Raw genomic sequence first — 19,709 nt, forward strand, 5'->3', positions numbered from 1 at the left:
GGAAGGGGAGGTGAGCTCATAGGCTCTTAACACTAGTCCCAGAAAGAGCAGTGCTTTGTAGAGTCTACAAAGGGCGCCAGAGGCTTTGCGTTGCCTCGCCGCCCGAGAAGTCATTTCCAGTGACTTGTTTTAATTTTCGCACATTTGTGCACTTTCGCAGATTCTAATCGGTTAATAAGCCAACATTATTACACGCTTAAATCCGAAGAAACATTATATTGACAAATTAAAACAATTCAGACAACTTCGCTTCTCGCGTTCCCGCTAAAAGCCCATCTGACTGTGCGCATACCTAGAGCCACTGCATTCATCCTCAGCGCGTTTCCAGAGATCTTTTTTGTCACGAACCATACGGCTTTGGAATGAGCTCCCCTCCACGGTGTTTCCCGAGCGCTATACATGTCCTTTAAACCTGGCTTGTGAAGAGTACTTAACGGGAGGCAGCAGCTTGGCTCTGCCCCTGGCATTGCTGTAGTCCATGGGCGACGGTAACCAATCACCATCAGGTGGGCCGTATGCTCGTCTGCCTACAAGGGCAATAAAAAAAACAGACCATAACTACATTTCTCGGTGTGACTGGTGTTAATAGCATTGTCATATCTATGGGCTACGATAATCACTTAACATCAAGTTAAGTGGTTGAGGGCCGATTAGGGCTTTATTTAGGTAGTTAGTGTCGTGAATGTCATTTTATTCATTAGTTTCGTCGTGTTAGCTCTGGATTTATCATTCTTTTTATATGTCTGATAGAATCCACAACTATATAAGTGCAATGCCCATTAGAATATGTACAAGTATGTCCCTCATTTTATTAATGATAAAGCCAGCAGATATTAGCAGGAACTATTTATGAATTAACATGAACGGAAAGTCAAGCTCTTAAAAAAACTTAAAATAGTGCTGAAATTAATGACGTATCAAACATGACAAAGAACTAATAAAATAGTAAGACGTCTTGCGAGTCCGCAGTTAGGTCCACAACCCTGCCTATAATAGTCGTGAAGCAGAAATCTGTTTCGGTTTGAGGGGTGGGCCAGACATTGTACTGTACTACCTTAAAACTCATATCTCAAGGTGGGTGGCAGTATTTACTTTGTAGACGTCTTTGGGCTCCGATAACCATTTAACATCAGGTGGGCCGAGAGCTCGTCCACCCATCTAAGCAATTAAAAAGTGAGCGATGATTTATAATATCTTCTTAGGTAATGCAAATAAAAAGTCACATTAATAATATTATGTTCGATCAATGTCACCTATTTATTGTACGGCCATGAACGCTGTAAAGGATTTACAATGGCTTTACAAAGAGCATCGATTGCAATAACATAATATTATGCGATAAATTTCGTTGACTTTTTTTTCATCAATGAATAAAAATCGCAAAAACATAAGAAATCATTATGAAATGACAATATTTGTTACAAGTAAAACAGCTGTTCTTTGTATGTCTCTTTAATTGAAATTTGTTGTTCACAATTTTCATTTCGCATTTTATGCTAGATACACTTTAGGTCACATCAATAAAAAAAAATAAAAAAAATTACTTTAAATATGTACAGTATTTCCGAAAACAATCGTTTTAGAATTTGATAGGTTCATACATAAAAAACTTCAGAGGTGTCAAGGGACACCCGGATGGAACAAAGTTCCTTTCGATTAATTAGTGAAGGAATTGTAATTTTTTTTTAAGTTATAATAATAAATTACGGCATTATGAAGAAGAAAAAAACAATACTATGAACTAAATTACTATTGTTGAAACGCTATCTCGAGAAACTGTACTCATTACGCGGACCAATCGGATACGAGCAATGTCATGCGATAAGCGCCTACACGTTGATTGGTCAGAATGATGGATCTAAAAAGTGTCGTGACAACTTTTCGTAAGAATTTTTTCCGTCTAGCTCCCTTTCACAACGCGCGATAAGGAACTTCGTTCCAATAAATAATCTTGTTTGAAAAAACAATTCCAGATTATAACAATAACATTTTATTCTTTATCTAATGATTAGTTATCTTGAAGGCTGTAGACCATGGGATTCTGATTTGATTCCCGGTCGGAGTCAGTAGTTTTGTTTGGGTTAAAGAATATTCGGGTCTAAGCGCAATAATTGTTCCTGACTCGAAAATTCGTTTCCGTTATTTAAGTATATTATAACTCAGGATAATGTTTTACCTTGTAGCGTTAATGTGAACTGGCGCTTGTCTATTCTTACTTAGGGAATGTAAAATATGCTTTAAGAGAGCCGAGAAGGAAGTCCTTGTAATATGTTAAAAAGCTGATTGGACCAAATATAGTGTTTAGTTGGTTTTCACGAGTGGCAAACTGTATAAAACTACTTTCGAAATTTAATCTCGCATTTATTATTTGAATTTAATGATTTCCTAGAGTGGTGACAGATAATTGAGGCGGTATTTATCGATATTTGAATAGTTCGCCAACTACAGTCTTGAAATATATAAAAAAAATTGTCTACGTTTCTATTCCTTTAAACCACATTTAACTTACATTTCTCGTATTTGGGTTTGTGTTTACTTGAAAGGAGAATAATAAACCCGAGAATAAACTAAAGAAGTAGTTTTAATCGCGAAAATGAAGTGTTTTACTACTACCCGTAAAGCAACTCATTTCCTAAATTAGCCACAGCGTGGCGTCACATGGCAGTTGACGTAAATATCAGCTCATGAAACGTAACTTGTTGTCCGTGTTTTTAAAATAAGATCGTTGTGGCTTCATGAACTTTTTCCCCTAAAATTCGTATTTCAAACCAACATTCAATGTAATACTGTCATAAAAAATAAAAAATAAATACCGTACAATGGGGTAAATAGGGACAAAATCGACCTACAGATTGAATTTTAAAATAGTTCCAATTAAATAGTCACTGCTCAACCAAAGAAATAAGTTGAGTCTTGAACGTACCTAGGTGATGAAAACCGTAACATAATTTTAATTATTAATTTTAAAGAAATAATCGGTAATATAATGGTCGTCCCAATTTACCCAGCGTCCGGGGTAAATTGACACGGTTAAGGGTTAAATTGGGATATTTGTAAGGGTTGTCAACTCGCAGTACTGCGATATATAGGTAGGTGCCATATAATTATTTATATGGACCGAAATGATGAATACAATCCATAATTTAAGCACAATACACAACATAGTGTAAATTAAGCTGGTTTCTATTCCGAAGCGATGTGACGTGAATGATAATCAACAATACAATGATCAAAAAAAGTATGTGCATGTTATATTTTAGAAAATTATTATTTAATTTCCTTAAAAATCACAACTCTGAAACAAAATGATAAAATAGAATAAAAAATAGAAAACAAAAGGACTGGAAATGCAATAATACAATTTTATTTAATCAACATTTTCAAAATAATCTTTGAGCAAGAGTAAGATATCAGGTGAATAAGATAAAAAAACAGCTTTATCTGATTACTGCCAATAATAACAAAAATAAAAGAAATTCTTTCTAAGCTAAATAACTAAACTCAATTAATTCACTCACTCATAATTGGATATCTCGGATTTTTAATTAATGTTACATTTAAAATCTGAGGCCTGTTTTTATTTGTGTGTGCGTTTTGAATGTTAACAAAATCATGATTCGACGCGTGAATAGATTCTGAAATAACAAAAGTTTTGATTCGTTTGAGTTCTTTTAACTTTTAATTTTTTTTATTGCTATAAAGAACATACGACCGGGCAGATATTACAAGGTAAATGTCGCGAAAAAAAGGAATTATATATATACTTTTCTTTTACCTATAATACTTACATAAACTAACTGATAAACACATTAACCTTCTTTACATCACGCAATTAAGTGATAGTATAGGCTAAAAAATCTATTATAAGATATCAGTGACAACCCTAACAAGCCATCCCTATTTTGTCTTTTGGCGTTCCAATTTTGTGTTTTCTCGTCCCTCATTTTTCCAGTCTCGTTCCCAATTACCCTACATACGTCCCAATTTTCCCCAAAAAGAAAGGAAAAAATATACATTTTTTATTTTGTCGAAATATTGTATTTAAAATAAGAATATTGCAACTTACCGTTTGTTGTGGTATTTCCAGGTGTATTAAAAACTTATATAAACTGTGATCTTATTGAAAAAACAACGATAATATTACTTTTTTTAAAAGTTCTTTAAGCTGTTTTAAAACGCACTTTTCAACCACTATTTTCAATTTAATTTGACGAATTTTTGGGACCAACTTAACTCATATTTAGTACTTCCATAGTTAACTTGGTTTTTCTTCTATACATTGATAAATATTAACATAAACAAAATTAGGTAGATTCCGTGCTACAGGTACTTTGAGAATCTTCCGCAGGTTTGTCCCAATTTACCCCAGGATCCCAATTTACCCCATGTCATGGTAGGTACTTAAATATTTTAGTGAGATAGCCAATTTTTTGTATCGATATAATAATAAATAACTGGGAACAAATCACGCACTGTCATCCGACACCTAATTAGGATGCCTTGTGTTATGGGTACCAGAGGTTTAATATATATATACAATAACAAAGAGCAAACAAAAGTGTTCGTCAAACGAATGTTTGCCTGACGTGGGATACGAACCCACGACCCTCGGCGTTACAGTCAGGAGCATTAACTACTGCACCATCGAGTCAATCAGAGATATGAATTAAATGTTTTTCATTGGTGAACGAATCAATGAAGAACAGTTTCTACAGATTTCAATATACTTTTAGGTATTCGGAATATATGACTTTTTAGGGCAAGAAAAATTAAAAAAGATGCCTGGAAATTTGAAATTTCATAAAATTGATAAAACGATGACCGTTTATTGAACTTCTTACTGACTGTAAGACGACTGTCAGGCCAACTGGATGCAACTAGTTAACAATATAATCTTATACATATATAATCTGAATCTCGGAAACGGCTCCAACGATTTTCATAAAATTTATTATACAGGGGATAGCGGGGGCGATAAATCGATCTAGCTACGATTTATTTTCAGAAAATGTTGTTTTATTCGTGTTTTCAATAATCAACTCTTCCCGACATCTATTGGCGAATAATAATACTATTTTTCTTAATTGAGGCCAACTAACCGCTTTAGACACAACAAGATCATCATCATCTAGTTAGTTGACTGTAAAACGCAATACTAATCGTGTTCATGTCATCAAAATGTAAATTGGAAATAAGAAATTTTTATTTGTATAAGCAATTACACCAAAAACTAATAAATTAATTAATGTAAAACCATTAATATAAATAATATGAATAATGCTTTTCATTATTTAAATTCATTAAATATAATAATAGTATTATGCACTCACTATGCAATAGTTTTAAAATTCTATTCTATTTTTGTATCACTTTTCATGAGATCAACTTAATAGATTCATCAGAAAAAATTTAAAATGGCAATACTTTGATTTGATCACTTACATTATTAAGTAGCCTAATCTATTTTATACACTGCAATGATTTTAAGTCCTAATTTAACGAATGGTCATGTAAAAAAATCTGCGCTATTCTGCACTTTTCAATTTATATTTCATAGGTATACTTTATTATTTATTAAGCTGCAATCCGCACATTACTAATTGTTGTAAAAATGTTAAAGATGGACACACTTTTTGTATGATTGAAAAATCAAAAATTTTACAATTTCAATTTTTAGCGGTGCCGTCAAATAGATTAAGCTAAGGAACCATTTTTGGTTTTATTACATCACTGCACATAAAATATTTTAGGATATAAAAAGTACTGCTCAAGTTCATTTAATTTTGGCCAAAAAAAAAATCAGATACCATTGAATCCAAACGTGTTTTAAGACGATACAAATATTTATATTGCACCTTATTCATAAAGATACTACAATCTCTACATACCTAGTCACTCTAGGACGCGGGTCTGTAATTCGAAATACGGACCTGATATTACCTTTTATTTGAAATTTAATATAGAATAGTAGTATAACTAAAAAAAATTAATATTTCTAAGTCTTTTCTTTTCTTTGTATGAACAAAGAATTCCTTATAAAGATAATTTTCAACTACTTATAGACGGGCTATTAACATAGAAATCTTTACTCGTTATCAAGAAACGATGACAATGTATCAATTTTATTAGTTTGGCGTAACAATAGACCAAGGTCATCGCGATAAAAACAAATGGTTAGTTTCTAGTTCGACTTGCTATTTTAGTTACTCTATATTGACTTCTTAATGCCTTATTTAATTTCGTAAACGCTCATTTAACATAAGTCTGTCCTCTCATAATTATTATTATGAATTATAAAAATAATATGGTCTGGCGTATTATTTTTTACGTATGGCAACAAAATAAGATAACTTATTTTACGAACGTAAGTAATAAACATACATATTTGTAAGCTACAAAAGAGATCTATTCTAAGCGTCTATTTGATTTTGATTTTGTGTAATTTCAATTTGAAACCCAGCATCTCGGATAGAACACCCGACAGGGCGGACAATATCACAACTTTCGATACGGTGTACAAATAATGATTAGCACATATACCGGATATCTTGAAAGGCGCGTCTAGTTCCTGTAAGAAAAAGAATTTAATTTAAATTTAAATAATATCGCTAATTTTCTTAACTGACAATTTTTTTTTTTATTGCTTTGATGGGTGAACGAGCTCACAGCCCACCTGGTGTTAAGTGGTTACTGGAGCTCATAGACATCTACAACGTATATGCGCCACCCATCTTGAGATGTAAGTTCTAAGTTCTCAGTATAGTTACAACGGCTGCCCCGCCCTTCAAACCGAAACGCATTATTGCTTCACGGCAGAAATAGGCAGGGTGGTGGTACCTATCCGTGCGGACACACAAGAGGTCCTACCACAAGCAAATTGTCTTCGAAATTTGAATTAAAAAAAAGAAGATAATTTTAACACACCTTCAGCAGATCGGCGGCTAATTTGAGTACGTTATTGGCCACAGTCAATTGGTCTTTGCTCTCCGGTCGCTGTTCTATGGCTAGATGCAAGTTGATCTGCTCTGTGAGAATGGCCGACAGACAGCCTCGGTACTTTTTGTTGACGTTACTGCCCAACGTGATCAGACGCATCAAGTATATCCCGAGACAGCAAATCCAAACCATCGCTTCGAACAGCCATCCTTCTTCTAACGTCACCGAATCCTTTTACGAAAGATATTTTTGTTTATTATTATCATTGCGAATAATTACGTTTTACTCGAACGATTTAACCATAAATGATTAATTTTTTTTCTTCTTAATGACTCAAAGGACAAGATTCTCAATTCTGAATTTTTTTAATATCTAAAATTTACTATAGTCGAGACGTTTTTTTTAAAACTCGCGTTTCACTTGTTCTCCCATTTAAATTTTATCAAGATCTTAACTTGATAAACTTTAACTATATACTTTGATTATATTTTCATGTTACTTAGCTGAAGTGGGTTTGCTTATTTTGTAAAATTTTTGTATTATATAGTACATAATTTTTATGCTTATTGTTTTGCGTGGAATATCTTACCCGCAATAAGTGAGCGCTGACGCATGCAAGCAAAATCAATGTGAGCATGAAGGCAGCGGACACTATGACGTCTACAGAACGTTGAGGGCCACGGCGCTGTAAGACATGAATTTGTTTAGAATATTTAATTTTTGAGGGTAGATGTGTGAAAGAGTTCACACGAGGAGTGAATTTGTGTGATTTGTTTTATTTTGATTTTGTCCATTTGGTGTTTCTTCAGGTTTAAATGTGTAATAACGGTGGTTTATTAGCTGTTTAGTATCTGTGAAAGTGCATAAATATGGGAAAATGGAACAAATCTGCTGAACGTAATTTCTCGGGATCCTCCCAAAAAGTCCACTGAAAAAGTCTCCGTAAATGACTACCATTTTACTGAGATTATATTTCATCCCATATCATCTCATTTCATTTTGTTTTCATTTAATTTCATTTCGTTTTCATTTCATTTCATGCCTAGTTTCATATTAATCAACTTCATTTCATTTCATAATATCGTTTCATATAAAAAAGTTTTCATTAAAATTAAAATAAGACTTAAAGGTCTTAGTTACCGCGGGTCATAAAATTCTCTTAAAAAAAATGACAACTTTTTTAAGATTTGTTTTTTTTTTAAATACGTTAAAAATCATACCCGTAAATAAGAACGAGTCGAAAGCCAAGTCTTGATGTTCCTGACCGTGTTGAGTCTGAAGTGTGGCAGCTCCGATTTCCGGGCCCGTCTCGCCGACGTCAGATGAGAGAACAGTTTCGCGTATAGGAACCTCTGTTTGTAGGCACGTTCTGCAACGGCCAGTAGGAAGAACATGAGGCCGCTTAGAGCGAAACGCAGGATGCATGATATTATATTCGTCATCAATTCCCTGAAAAATAATAATAATATAAATATACATATATATTTATTTCAAGATAAAACGTGGATTTATAAATAATATTGTTCACTCAATGGTAAAAACACAACCAATTGCTTTTTAAAATAAAGTATCAATTTTATTGTATTATTATATACGTAATTATGTCTTTGAAACCTCAGAACCTGAAACCTGATACTTACATCAGTTTCAAAAGGTAGAATTACTAGAGGAGAATTTATATTCTTATCACACTAAAAAACATGTTATTTTTACTCTACAGGCTGGAAGCGACACCGCTACAGAAAAGTTTGTATTAAAAATCAAAGGAAAATAAAAATAAATCTAAATTTGTATTTCATAATTTGTAATCTGTAATGTAAAGCATATAAATTCGAGGGTCAACGACCTTGCACAGCACATGTCATGGCTTCCGCGCTCGTGCGAGACCATTGACCTTACGTGACAGCTGATTTTAAGTTCTACTGAAAATTTTTTTATGGAAAAAGTCCATTCACCCGATACTGTTAATTTTAGTTTGGAAAGCGGTCCATTAGCATGTTTTATAATTAAATCGATTGCATTTTTCACTCACCAAGCATTATCTCCGAACGCTCCGTAGAGTATATATAAAACAGAGCCCTTGCTGTAGTTGACGACGACAGATATTATGTACAAGAAAATTGTCATTGATTGCGTCTCTTCTTCTGTTCTCGTGTCTTGATCTATGGCCAACTTTAAACATAAGAAACTTCAATTTATTTTAATAATGAGCTTTTATAAGCGTTTGCTCGCACGTACGTATGCACGCACTAGTTAATCCGTAGTTATTAAAGATCAGTGGAGTACAGATGCAACTTAAAATATCTGTCGTACATAGATTTTTACTGGTGGTAGGACCTCTTATGAGTCCGCGCGGGTGGGTACGACCACCCTGCCTATTTCTGCCGGGAAGCAGTAATGCGTTTCGGTTTGAAGGGTGGGGCAGCCGTTGTAACTATACTTGAGACCTTAGAACTTGTATCTCAAGGTGGGTGGCGCATTTACGTTGTGAATGTCTATGGGCTCCAGTAACCACTTAACACCAGGGCTGTGAGCACGTCCACCCATCTAAGCAAAAAAAAAAGAAGAGATTTCATACATACTACTAAGACAGATAAGGGAATCTTTCAAAACTTGCTATTAAAACGTTTACATAGATTATACCAAAACTTGGTATAATCTATATTTTTGTACCAAATCAATTTTATATGAATTATTTATTTATCCAATTAGTTTGATTCGTTAGTATCAATGAAGCTGAGAGTATCTAAATAGCTCCTTTATTTTATTAATTATCTTTGTTCCCGTACAAGGCAGTAGTACAATGCGTAGCGCGGTTAAGATGCAGGTTTCAGAACGATATACATACATTATTTTATTTATTTCTTTATTTATTTATTATTAAAATAGAAGTAGAAACACAATCATAATGTGCATCTGTGCTTGAACTAGGTGATAAAACCTGTATCTCAAGCAGCAGTGCTCCTCGTACAAAGAATACAACAGCTTTACTTCAGATACACAAAAATAGAAATTTAATAGACAAGAAATAAACTGAAATTCATGGATTGCATAAAAGTGCCAAAATGTGAGCTTAAAAATATCAAAATTAACAAAAAATATTGAAATGAATGTATCAATGTACCCTCTGTGTGTAATGTGCATGAGTGAATGTAAGAGGGTGTGTGTGGGTGTGGGTGTAGTCAAAAACATTAAAAGTTATTTAACAAAATTTCAGTGTCCTTATAGTTGAAATTAAGCAACCAATTAAATCTAGAAGTTCTGCATTTCTTACTGTTTAGGTGATATGTATTAAGTTGTTTATTAATTTTATTATAAAGAGTGGGACCTAAGTAGCAAAAGAACCTATGGATAATATTAGAGTTTTGTAGCATCCATAAGTCATCAACACTTTGAGAAGGCGGCACGACATGAGAACGACGTGTGTGGGTGTAGTCAAAAACATTCAAAGTTATTTAACAAAATTTCAGTGTCCTCATAGTTGAATGCGTATGTACCTGCGTGAGTCGTATTGCGGGCGTGAGTAACGCGACGATGGTGGCCATAGCCAGACCCGCCCAGACGCAGCCTTCGGCGGCCATGGCTCGCTCGGCGCGCGCCACCACGTACCAACTAATGTCGACGGCCGACAGCTCAGCGCGTAGAGTTGAACCTCGTTCCCACATTGTGCATTTCACTAATATGTAAGAATATTTTTTTTCAGAACGAAAGATTACTGGTCGCCCGGAGGCCTATCCAGTTTCACCAGTGTGCTTAGTGCTAGTTTTATAACGTTCTCGATAGCGTAAAAGTTAACTATAAGTCGTCGTGGCTTAAGGGATAAGACGTCCGGTACATTCGTGTTGAGCGATGCACCGGTGTTCAAATGTCAGGCGGGTACCAATATTTCTAATGAGATACGTACTAGACAAATGTTCACGATTGACATTGTAATATGATTATGTAAATTGATGTAATAAAAATGAAACTCGCAAAATTATAATTTGCGTAATTACTGATGGTAGGGCCTCTTGTGAGTCCGCACGAGTAGGTACCCGTACCCTGCCTATTTCTGCCGTGAAGCAGTAATGCGTTTCGGTTTGAAGGCTGGGGCAGCCGTTGTAACTATACTTGAGACCTTAGAACTTATATCTCAAAGTGGGTGGCGCATTTACGTTGCAGATGTCTATGGGCTCCAGTAACCACTTAACTTCAGGTGGTTTGTGAGCTCGGCCACCCATCTAAGCATTAAACTCAATTTTGTATGCAGTTGGAACAGCGCTCCTAGTGGCGAACGTAGGCAAACGTTCCAACTCCATACAAATTTGAGTTAACTTTTACGCTATCTAATAATTTCAAACTAATAAAATCGTGCCAAACAAGATTTGCCAAACCGCCTTTTCCTATTACAGTGTCCAGTGAAAAGTTTCGCATAAACGACATCATCTACTAGTAAATGCCTGTGGTATTTGAATTATTAACGATACGCAGCGGCTTGGCTCTGCCCTTGGCATTGCTGACGTCCATGGGCGACGGTAACCGCTCACCATCAGGTGGGCCGTATGCTCGTCTGCCTACAAGGGCAATAAGAAAAACATCGTCACAGTTGGATCATTTGATACTAGTACACAGTCTTCTGGCCACGAAGACTTAAATACATACCTAGATTGTTATTATTAATTGAATATGTGTTAACCAGAGTATAAACGCAAGGGGGTCCTACCATGCAAATCCAAACGCCAAGTTGGAGTCTCAATGGCAATACCAGTTTCAATGCGTACTGAACTCAATTTTGTCTATGGTTCACTGTGTGTCAAAGATAAAGTATTTTTATTATTATTTGAAAAAGGTCAAGCTAATGTGAAACGTGCGAATAATTGTTGAATTTCACGGTTACCTGTATCGCTTGTAGGGTCTAGTAAGGCGAACGGATCCCAGGAGCTATCCGCGGCGTAATGGAAGCCCACGTCAGAATTACCCCCTTCGGATTGTGAACAGTAACTACTCTCCTCACCTAAGAGCACATAGTCGATGTTAAAATCGTAACACATGGAAGGTAAATCATAGCTTTTGTTTATGTTTGTACATCTGTCTATATTTCATGCTTTATCAATGAAACGAAAACAAATAAAACAATAACGAAAACAAAAGCCTAACGTTGTTTTTAGAAGCAGATTTGTGGACTTACGTTTTAATGTGATATGTTTAATTGAAATTCATAGCATTTTGTTTTAATCAAATTCGGTCTTAGTGTCTACGTTTCAACAGATATATAAGGACAGGATTGTCGCGAAAATTTATGGTTTTTAACACAGACATGTATGGAATGAAATGCGATTCTTACTGTTAGTAGTTTGGCCAACCCAGTCAGACATAGTGTGGTGGGATGGCAGAGCGATCGATGGCGCAGAAGCAGAACATTCTCCATCGGATGACGACGTTTGGAAAGTCTCAATTTTCTACGAACAGTTTATTTATTTAATTTCATTTAATCGTTTCTTTTTATTAGGACTTTTTTTGATTAATTTTATTTTAATTTAACTGAAATCTTCAGTTAACGCAGCCTTTCCCAAAGTGGGCGATAAAGCCCCCTTGTGGGCCTTGCAGGCCTAAAGGGGGGCAGTAAGAGACCCAGAAAAAAATGGGAGCGTTGTGTAGAGACTTGGTAGGCGATTTGTAATTTCATCTAGGAGGACTCTTAGATACCGACTGAGCTCTCGCGATAGTGGTTTTTAAGTAGGTTAAAAAAAGGGGGGCCCTAAAACATAATTTATTCTCAAAGTGGGTAGTAGACAAAATAAGTTTGGAAACCCCTGAGTTAACGTATGAGCATTATCTGAACGAATTCATGCCTTGTACGGAATTATACCAAAGGAATGTTTTCATCAATTTCATGATCATCATCAATTATTTTAAAGCAAATGAAGTCGCAATTTTTGTTAATTACTTTTTGAATTATCTAACCGTTATTACTTTCGGATGGTGATTAAGTAATTTAATACGAAACCATGCTAAAGCAACAATTAAATTTTATACCGTCCATTACTACCTGGATGATCGTGCTGGTAATTCGGTCCATCTACCTATTGTTAAAAAACAGAATCAATATAGGATCCTCGTTTCTGATTGGTGCATATAAATATACAATACATAAAGTTAAAGTTAAGTAATGTTGTATCATGCTATTCGCTTTAAGCGTAATTTACCTTTTGCTTATTCTTAACGTTAGCAAAATCATCGTCACTTGATTCGTTTCGCACGTTCTCTGGTATCCACGAGCTTCTGAAACGTACACCGATTCGCTTTCCTCTATTAGGACTGTCAGTGACATTAACATCAGAGTCTGGTTCGTTCGATTTCTCATCGTTCTCTGTCTTTAAAACGTTTGCTTTGGCGGTTGTTGTGGAGTTCTCTTCAACTTTGTCAATCGGTGTTTTGTCAACGTCATTGGCCGAATCATCTTTTGCTGTCACCTCATTCCTTTCGTTACTAACTATTTTATTACCAGAAAGTCTGGCCTGTAAGATTTTTACCCTGTTGTCTCCGTCGCTCCCGTTCGAGTTGTAACCGTTGAGGCTTTCGAAGCCGTCGTCACCGTCAGCGAATAACGCCCTATGCTGATTTTGTCTTACATTAAAAGATTCTAAATGCTTTTTAGTCAATATATTAGACTTATATCTAAAGGAGGAACTAGGTGTAGCATCGTCCGGCGGTGGGGTGAACGTTACTATGGGAGTGTTTATATCCGGTTTCTTCCAAGCCATATAGTCTTCGTCGTCCGAATCTTTGGCTTTAAGTTTGACTATCGCTTTATTTTTCGCGGTCGGTTCAAGAGGTGTGCTAACATTTTCCTTTGGCAGTTCTTTCTTGCGTTTTCTATAAGACAACAATTCATTATCGATAATCGTTTCGTAATAGCTATTGACTACAAAATATTTACTACTTCCCCCATACCTGAGTCCATTGTCACTTAGTTCACTTCTGGACTGTCGGCGCCTGAATTTGGAGGGTTTTGTGGTAGGAGTCTTACTTTGGCTAGATGTAGCACCACTTTCGGCGGAACCACCCGCACTGCCGCCGTCACATTCTGACCGTGGTCGTCTACAAGAGCACAATTATAGATACTCCTCTAGTTTAAAGTAAAGTATCATCAAACATTGTGAATAGAACGAATTCGTACCTGAAATATCGCGGCAGTTTCCGTCGATAAGTGGAACGGGGACGTACTCTAGCAATTTCCATTTCCGTCGTACTAACTATTTGTGAATGCACCATACTCAGCACCAGCATTAAGCCTAATGGCACCAACCAGCAATTTGGCTAAAACAGAAATTTACTAATTTATATTAAAACGCTTATCTGATAAATCGAAATGTAATTTTACTGGTGGTGGGACCTCTTGTGAGTACGCACGGGTAGGTACCACCACCCTGCCTATTTCTGCCGTGAAGCAGTAATGTCTTTCGGTTTGAAGGGTGGGGCAGCCGTTGTAACTATACTTGAGACCTTATAATTTTATTTCAAGGTGAGTGGCGCATTTACGTTGTAGATGTCTATGGGCCCCAGTAACCACTTAACACCAGGTGGGCTGTGAGCTCGTCCACCCATCAAACCCATCAAAGCAATTAAAAAAAAAATGGTGCATTTAGTGCGAACCTAGCAGCAAACGAAGGGAAGTTCCAACTCCATACAAATTTGAGTTAACTTTTACGCGATCGAGAAGTTAAAAAACTCGCACTAAGCACACTGAAGCAAACGTCCAAAAACGTTTTAAGAAGCACAATCTTATTTAATGAATATCAAGTTCAATGTACTTAATATCTTACCAAAATTAATGTAGCGCTGATTTTTATGAGTAGTTTCACCTTATTAGGAAGATTGATATGAGTGTCCCTCCCATTTTGTTCCATGACGACAATCATTATATCAGGTCTAGGCTGACTACTAATAACCGGTAAGTCGACTAAAATAATTACATGTTTAAGAAACTCACGTCAACATCCAAGTTATCTGGTGACATGAGGTAAAGAGATATATTCAGTACTTGTAAGAGCCATAGTGTTAATAGGAATTTGGCACAAGCTGGTGACGTCTGCTGAGCCCACCATTGGAACAGTGCGGGTAGGAACACTAGTCTGACTAGAGCGAACCAAACAACCCGGCGCATTCCCAGGGTGGGCTTCGCTTTCGGGAACGATGATCCTGTTGAAGATAATCAGTATACATCTATTTAAGATATACATATGCTAGAACATATTTCTTTGTACTGTTATAGGAATTTACTCTGAGGAAGTTTTAAAAAAGGAAACTTTTAGGGTAGGCAGCGGCTTGGCTGGTAGAAAAAAGTTCGTTTTTTTTTTTTTATTGCCCTTGTAGGCAGACGAGCATACGGCCCACCTGATGGTGAGTGGTTACCGTCGCCCATGGACTTCAGCAATGCCAGGGGCAAAGCCAAGCCGCTGCCTACCGCAAACTACTATTTTATTTGATTTATACAATATGGATGATAACTATTGTGCAAGCAACCCTGCAACCCGAGCAACCCTGGTAGCCGCACCCGTACTCGACAGTGCACTCCCTACTGACCGTTATCCGGTCTCCTCTAAAGTCTCTACCTCGGATCGTCTAGTCAGCGGCTCGAGGGTATCAGCATTTTAGGGTTCAGTACAGATATATAACAGTACGTACGTTCTATCATAGTTGCGTTCGTGAAAAGTTTAGTTATGTATCTACTTAGAAAACTTTGGACCAAACAGATGCCTTGAGTTCCGATACAGTAGCATCGTTCGACAATAATATTTGAAATTGCAAAAACCGTCAAACGCAACCTAAAAATCCATTTTTGGGCTGTAACGTCTAGACATAATTTTGTTCGTTTTATAGTGACATCGATAGATTCAGGAGATTTATTGGTGTAAATGGAAAAGCGAGTCACCTCTTTAATGGTCACCAAGCGCCATCAACGCGCAAGTAAAGACGTGTTATAAAAGTTCAAAAAATTGCATCGTATTCAACTGGAGCCGATAGGAGTGCTTTGCGGCAGAAATAGGCAGGATCGTGGTATCTAAGAGTGAGGATTTACTATACCACTGTTCTCTTATGTACTTCTTTGTACTCTTTGTAATCACTACATAGTATAAAACAAAGTCGCTTTCTCTGTCCCTATATCCCTATGTATGCTTAAATCTTTAAAACTACGCATCGGATTTTGACGCGGTTTTTTTTTATAGATAGAGTGATTGAAGAGGAAGGTTTATATGTATAATAACATCCATTAAATAGTAGAGAAATCAATAATAAATTACAGTTTCCGAAGCGAAGCGAGGGCGGGTCGCTAGTTTACAAATAAAATATTGGTATCATGCATGCATTAGGGTAAGGATTCATTTCGACAACTTTGAGAATCCCTGGTCTAAAGAAATAAAGTAACTTACCTCTTACTAAATCAACGTCTATGAGATACGAACGCGCGTGCGATGAAAAGTCTACGATACGTCGGCGGTATGTGCCTCGCATCAATAGTTGTTCGACCATGGTCTCCCATTCTTCTTTGTCATAGGAGCTTATTTTTTTTTGGTACCTACAATTGATAATTTTCTATTACTAGACTAGTTAGTCTATCGCCATCAAGGTTCCTAAACTGAGTAGCTGCATCCTTGACATTACTATTACTCATGAACTACAATTAATACTGTTCCAACTGGCCTTAAGGATGTTTGCTTTCAATAGCAAAAATATATAAAGAGTAGAAAGTAAATACATAATTAATTTAACTGACCATATATTCAATTTTTGTATAAATTAATTATATTTATGATTACCCTACCAATACTGTATAAAACAAATACCCCAGTAATATATTTTAAAACCAACTTTTAGCAGTGCTGTGTGTGTGTGGTGTTGGCCTAGCATAGTGCGGGCTGCTAAAGGTTTCAATAGAAACTGCACTATTCTTTGAGTATTATATTAGCATACTAAGATTGCCAAACTGCATGTTAAGCGTGGTAATTATGGCAATGCAAGTAGATGTATTTCAGCCGATGGTAATCATGTAACATGTCAGATCACAAAATATTGTTTCTGACATGGTTTAAAAATCTTTAAAATGTAAAATCCAGTTTAATGTTGTATAAATTTTGTGCTTGTTTATTAGATTATTTTACTATAAGCAACTTGTTGCAATAAATTTAATCAATTTGTACAAGCAACTTGAACATTAACACAAATTCTCTTTAAAATGCTTCACACAATCAAATTGGAAGTTTTTTTTTATTAGGAGTGAATATTTTTATGCTATTTTAAAATAGTCTGTTTGTTGAACGATATTTGTATCATCATAAAACTATCTACAATTATAGATATCAACAAAATCTGAACTTTAATTCTAAGCGTTTATATTTCAGGCAAGATAGAGAGCATCCTATGTTGAACAGTTATAAGTGTTGACATATGCTAAAATTTCATTAGTAAGAAGTAAATCTAATAGCGATTTAACAAACATGACACCAATCATTATCCGGTTGGTTATATTTAAACAAAAAACTCTAGAGACAGTAATATGAGTATGTTTTTAAAAAAAAGGTACAATTGTTACTTATATGTTTTATAATTGAGAACCAATTTTTCAACAATTACAATTCATCGATTTGGTTTAAAGGTATGTTTCTTGCATAAGAGATTCATATTTGTCTGTGTCCCATAAGTGGATGTCAATTTATTCTATTTAAATTACTTACCATGCTGCCAATTGTTTCATATTGTATATTATTTATGTATACAGTCCTGGTGCCAGGTTCCTGTTTTTGTTGTTTGCCAGCTGAAACATTGTATTAAGGTAAATAAAATAGGATGCATTTATTACATAAATGTGTAATTTTTATTTTGTGAGCTGCCAGTTATCAAATTGATTGCTGATTTTTGTTTATTACTTACTACCATACTACATAGTGTGCAACCCAATTGATTTATGTTCATTTATACAATGTTTTTATTCATAGTTAATTAAGATGTACATACACAGTTAAATTAAAAATATATGAATAAATTTGTTAGTTTTTATAAAGAAATAAAATCTTACCATTTGGTCAAATCTATTTGTTGATTCTGAATTCTTTATTTTATTCACATGACAGCAATTTCGAATGAAAACTAAATTAAAAAAATATAAACAAAGGATGATTGTGTAAACGGCATCACAGAATTTGTATAATAATATATTTATGTAGGTGTGCAAAATCAGGTGTTCAAACTGAACTAACATTAAAATTAGAAACGAATAATCGACGAATGTTATTTTCTAAATAACTGTTATTTGTTCCATTTTTTTACCATTAAAAATTCTTTCTCGGTTTGTAGTTATATTTTACTCTGAAAAAGATTATTGTAGATTTTACCCGGTACTCTACCTTTTCGAACAATAAAATGTAATGTCTCGTAAAATGTTAATAAAATAATCTGTAACAGAATTTAAACTTATTTGGAATTCATAACACCGATGTAATCAAATTAATATCGCATCAGACATCGCACTCGCAGATTCTTAAAAGTGATCTATGTGCAGATTGATAGTTTGAAATTTATTTTGACATTGACAACGTGACATTTTAGTTTGTCACCATTCAAAAGAGAAATTTTGTCACTGCTTTTTAGTTTAGTACCTATATAGGTAGGTACGTTACTAACCTACGTACCTACTTGCCTTAAACTTAGAGATCTAAAATATTAAGTGTGTATATATTATCTATACATAAAGACTTTATGGCGGGAATGCGAGGAGCCAAGTTTTGTGAATTGTTGTATTTTGTTATTTTAGTGTTTCTTCATGTTTAAATGTGTCATAGCAGTAGTTTATTAAAGTGGAAATACGTGACAAAGCTGCTGGACCTATTTTTTCGGATTCTTTCAAAAAGTCGACTGAAAATGTTTTCTAAATGGTAGTTAACATTTTAGTGATAATTTATTTCACCCGATCTCATCTCGTTCTAATTAATTTCATCCCAAGTATCAATGATCAAAGTCTTAAATTAATCTTCTAAGTCTAAGTCTTAATTAAGAGCAAATTAAAAGACTTGGCTTAAAGGTCTCGTTACCAGACCATAAAATCTTCAAAAATAAGTAGGTAAATAAGTTCGTATGCTAGGTAGGTAGATAGTAATGGTTAATTTATTTTTTTGAGGTGGTGCTATTTTAAAACATTGTATTTTGATAAGTTTTATGGTAATTTGTAATACAAAATAAAAAAAATACTCTATATACCAGAGATCCAAGCATTCTATGGTGATAACTAAATACCGAGAAGATATACACATGGATAAATTAATTTCTATTGCTGTAGCAATATTGTGAGAATGAGAATGAGACAAAAATATTAGTTAATACTTCACAATCCATCTTAAGTCGATGTGCCTTATCACGATGGAACTCCATGACTACCTACTATCGCCGGCTACTCCAGCCTTTCAACCGAAATGCATTACTAGTGGTGAGCTCCACCCATGCAACAAATAAAAAATTAATAAAACTTCACGGCAAAAATAGATAGAGCAGTGGAACTATGTATGATTTTTGCGAGTTTAATTTTTATTACACGATGTTATTTCATCACCGTAGAAATAATTCGTTTGCTAAGTACGTATTTAATTAGAAAAAATGGTACATACAGACCAAGCTAAGTTTGCACCTCGCATCGATTACGTCACACTGGCGCTTAGGTATGGTCTGAAAAAAGGATTCGCTATGACTTTAAAAATGTAAAAAAATGTTTGTTAGAATTTACTTTGCATTTATTATTTTTA

General features: G+C 35.0%; 1 protein-coding gene across 6 annotated transcripts; it reads right to left on the reverse strand.

Moving 5' to 3' along the window:
- Nucleotides 1–1,436: 1,436 nt before the first annotated feature.
- On the reverse strand, nt 1,437–18,476 carry LOC101742320 (protein phtf). 6 transcript variants are annotated; one of them, XR_009975370.1, is made up of 18 exons: nt 18,321–18,476; nt 17,993–18,063; nt 17,652–17,731; nt 16,350–16,495; nt 14,909–15,117; nt 14,096–14,235; nt 13,870–14,016; nt 13,122–13,791; nt 12,260–12,374; nt 11,813–11,929; nt 10,434–10,612; nt 8,969–9,108; nt 8,157–8,385; nt 7,526–7,621; nt 6,925–7,167; nt 4,067–6,568; nt 3,519–3,635; nt 1,437–3,295 (listed from the first exon to the last, which is right to left on the reverse strand). XR_009975370.1 is itself a non-coding variant. In XM_038016875.2 (16 exons), exons 3-16 carry the CDS (start codon nt 17,669–17,671, stop codon nt 6,419–6,421), a joined length of 2,601 nt encoding a protein of 866 aa, XP_037872803.1. In that variant the 5' UTR covers nt 17,672–17,731; nt 17,993–18,063; nt 18,321–18,476; the 3' UTR covers nt 1,437–6,418. The 6 variants fall into 6 exon arrangements, 3 of the variants coding, with proteins under 3 accessions (XP_037872803.1, XP_037872804.1, XP_037872807.1); XR_009975368.1 differs by having other exon boundaries at nt 1,437–3,635; XR_009975369.1 differs by having other exon boundaries at nt 3,519–6,568.
- Nucleotides 18,477–19,709: the final 1,233 nt, after the last annotated feature.

This window comes from Bombyx mori, chromosome 17, assembly GCF_030269925.1.
Source record: "Bombyx mori chromosome 17, ASM3026992v2".
Lineage (NCBI taxonomy): Eukaryota > Metazoa > Arthropoda > Insecta > Lepidoptera > Bombycidae > Bombyx > Bombyx mori.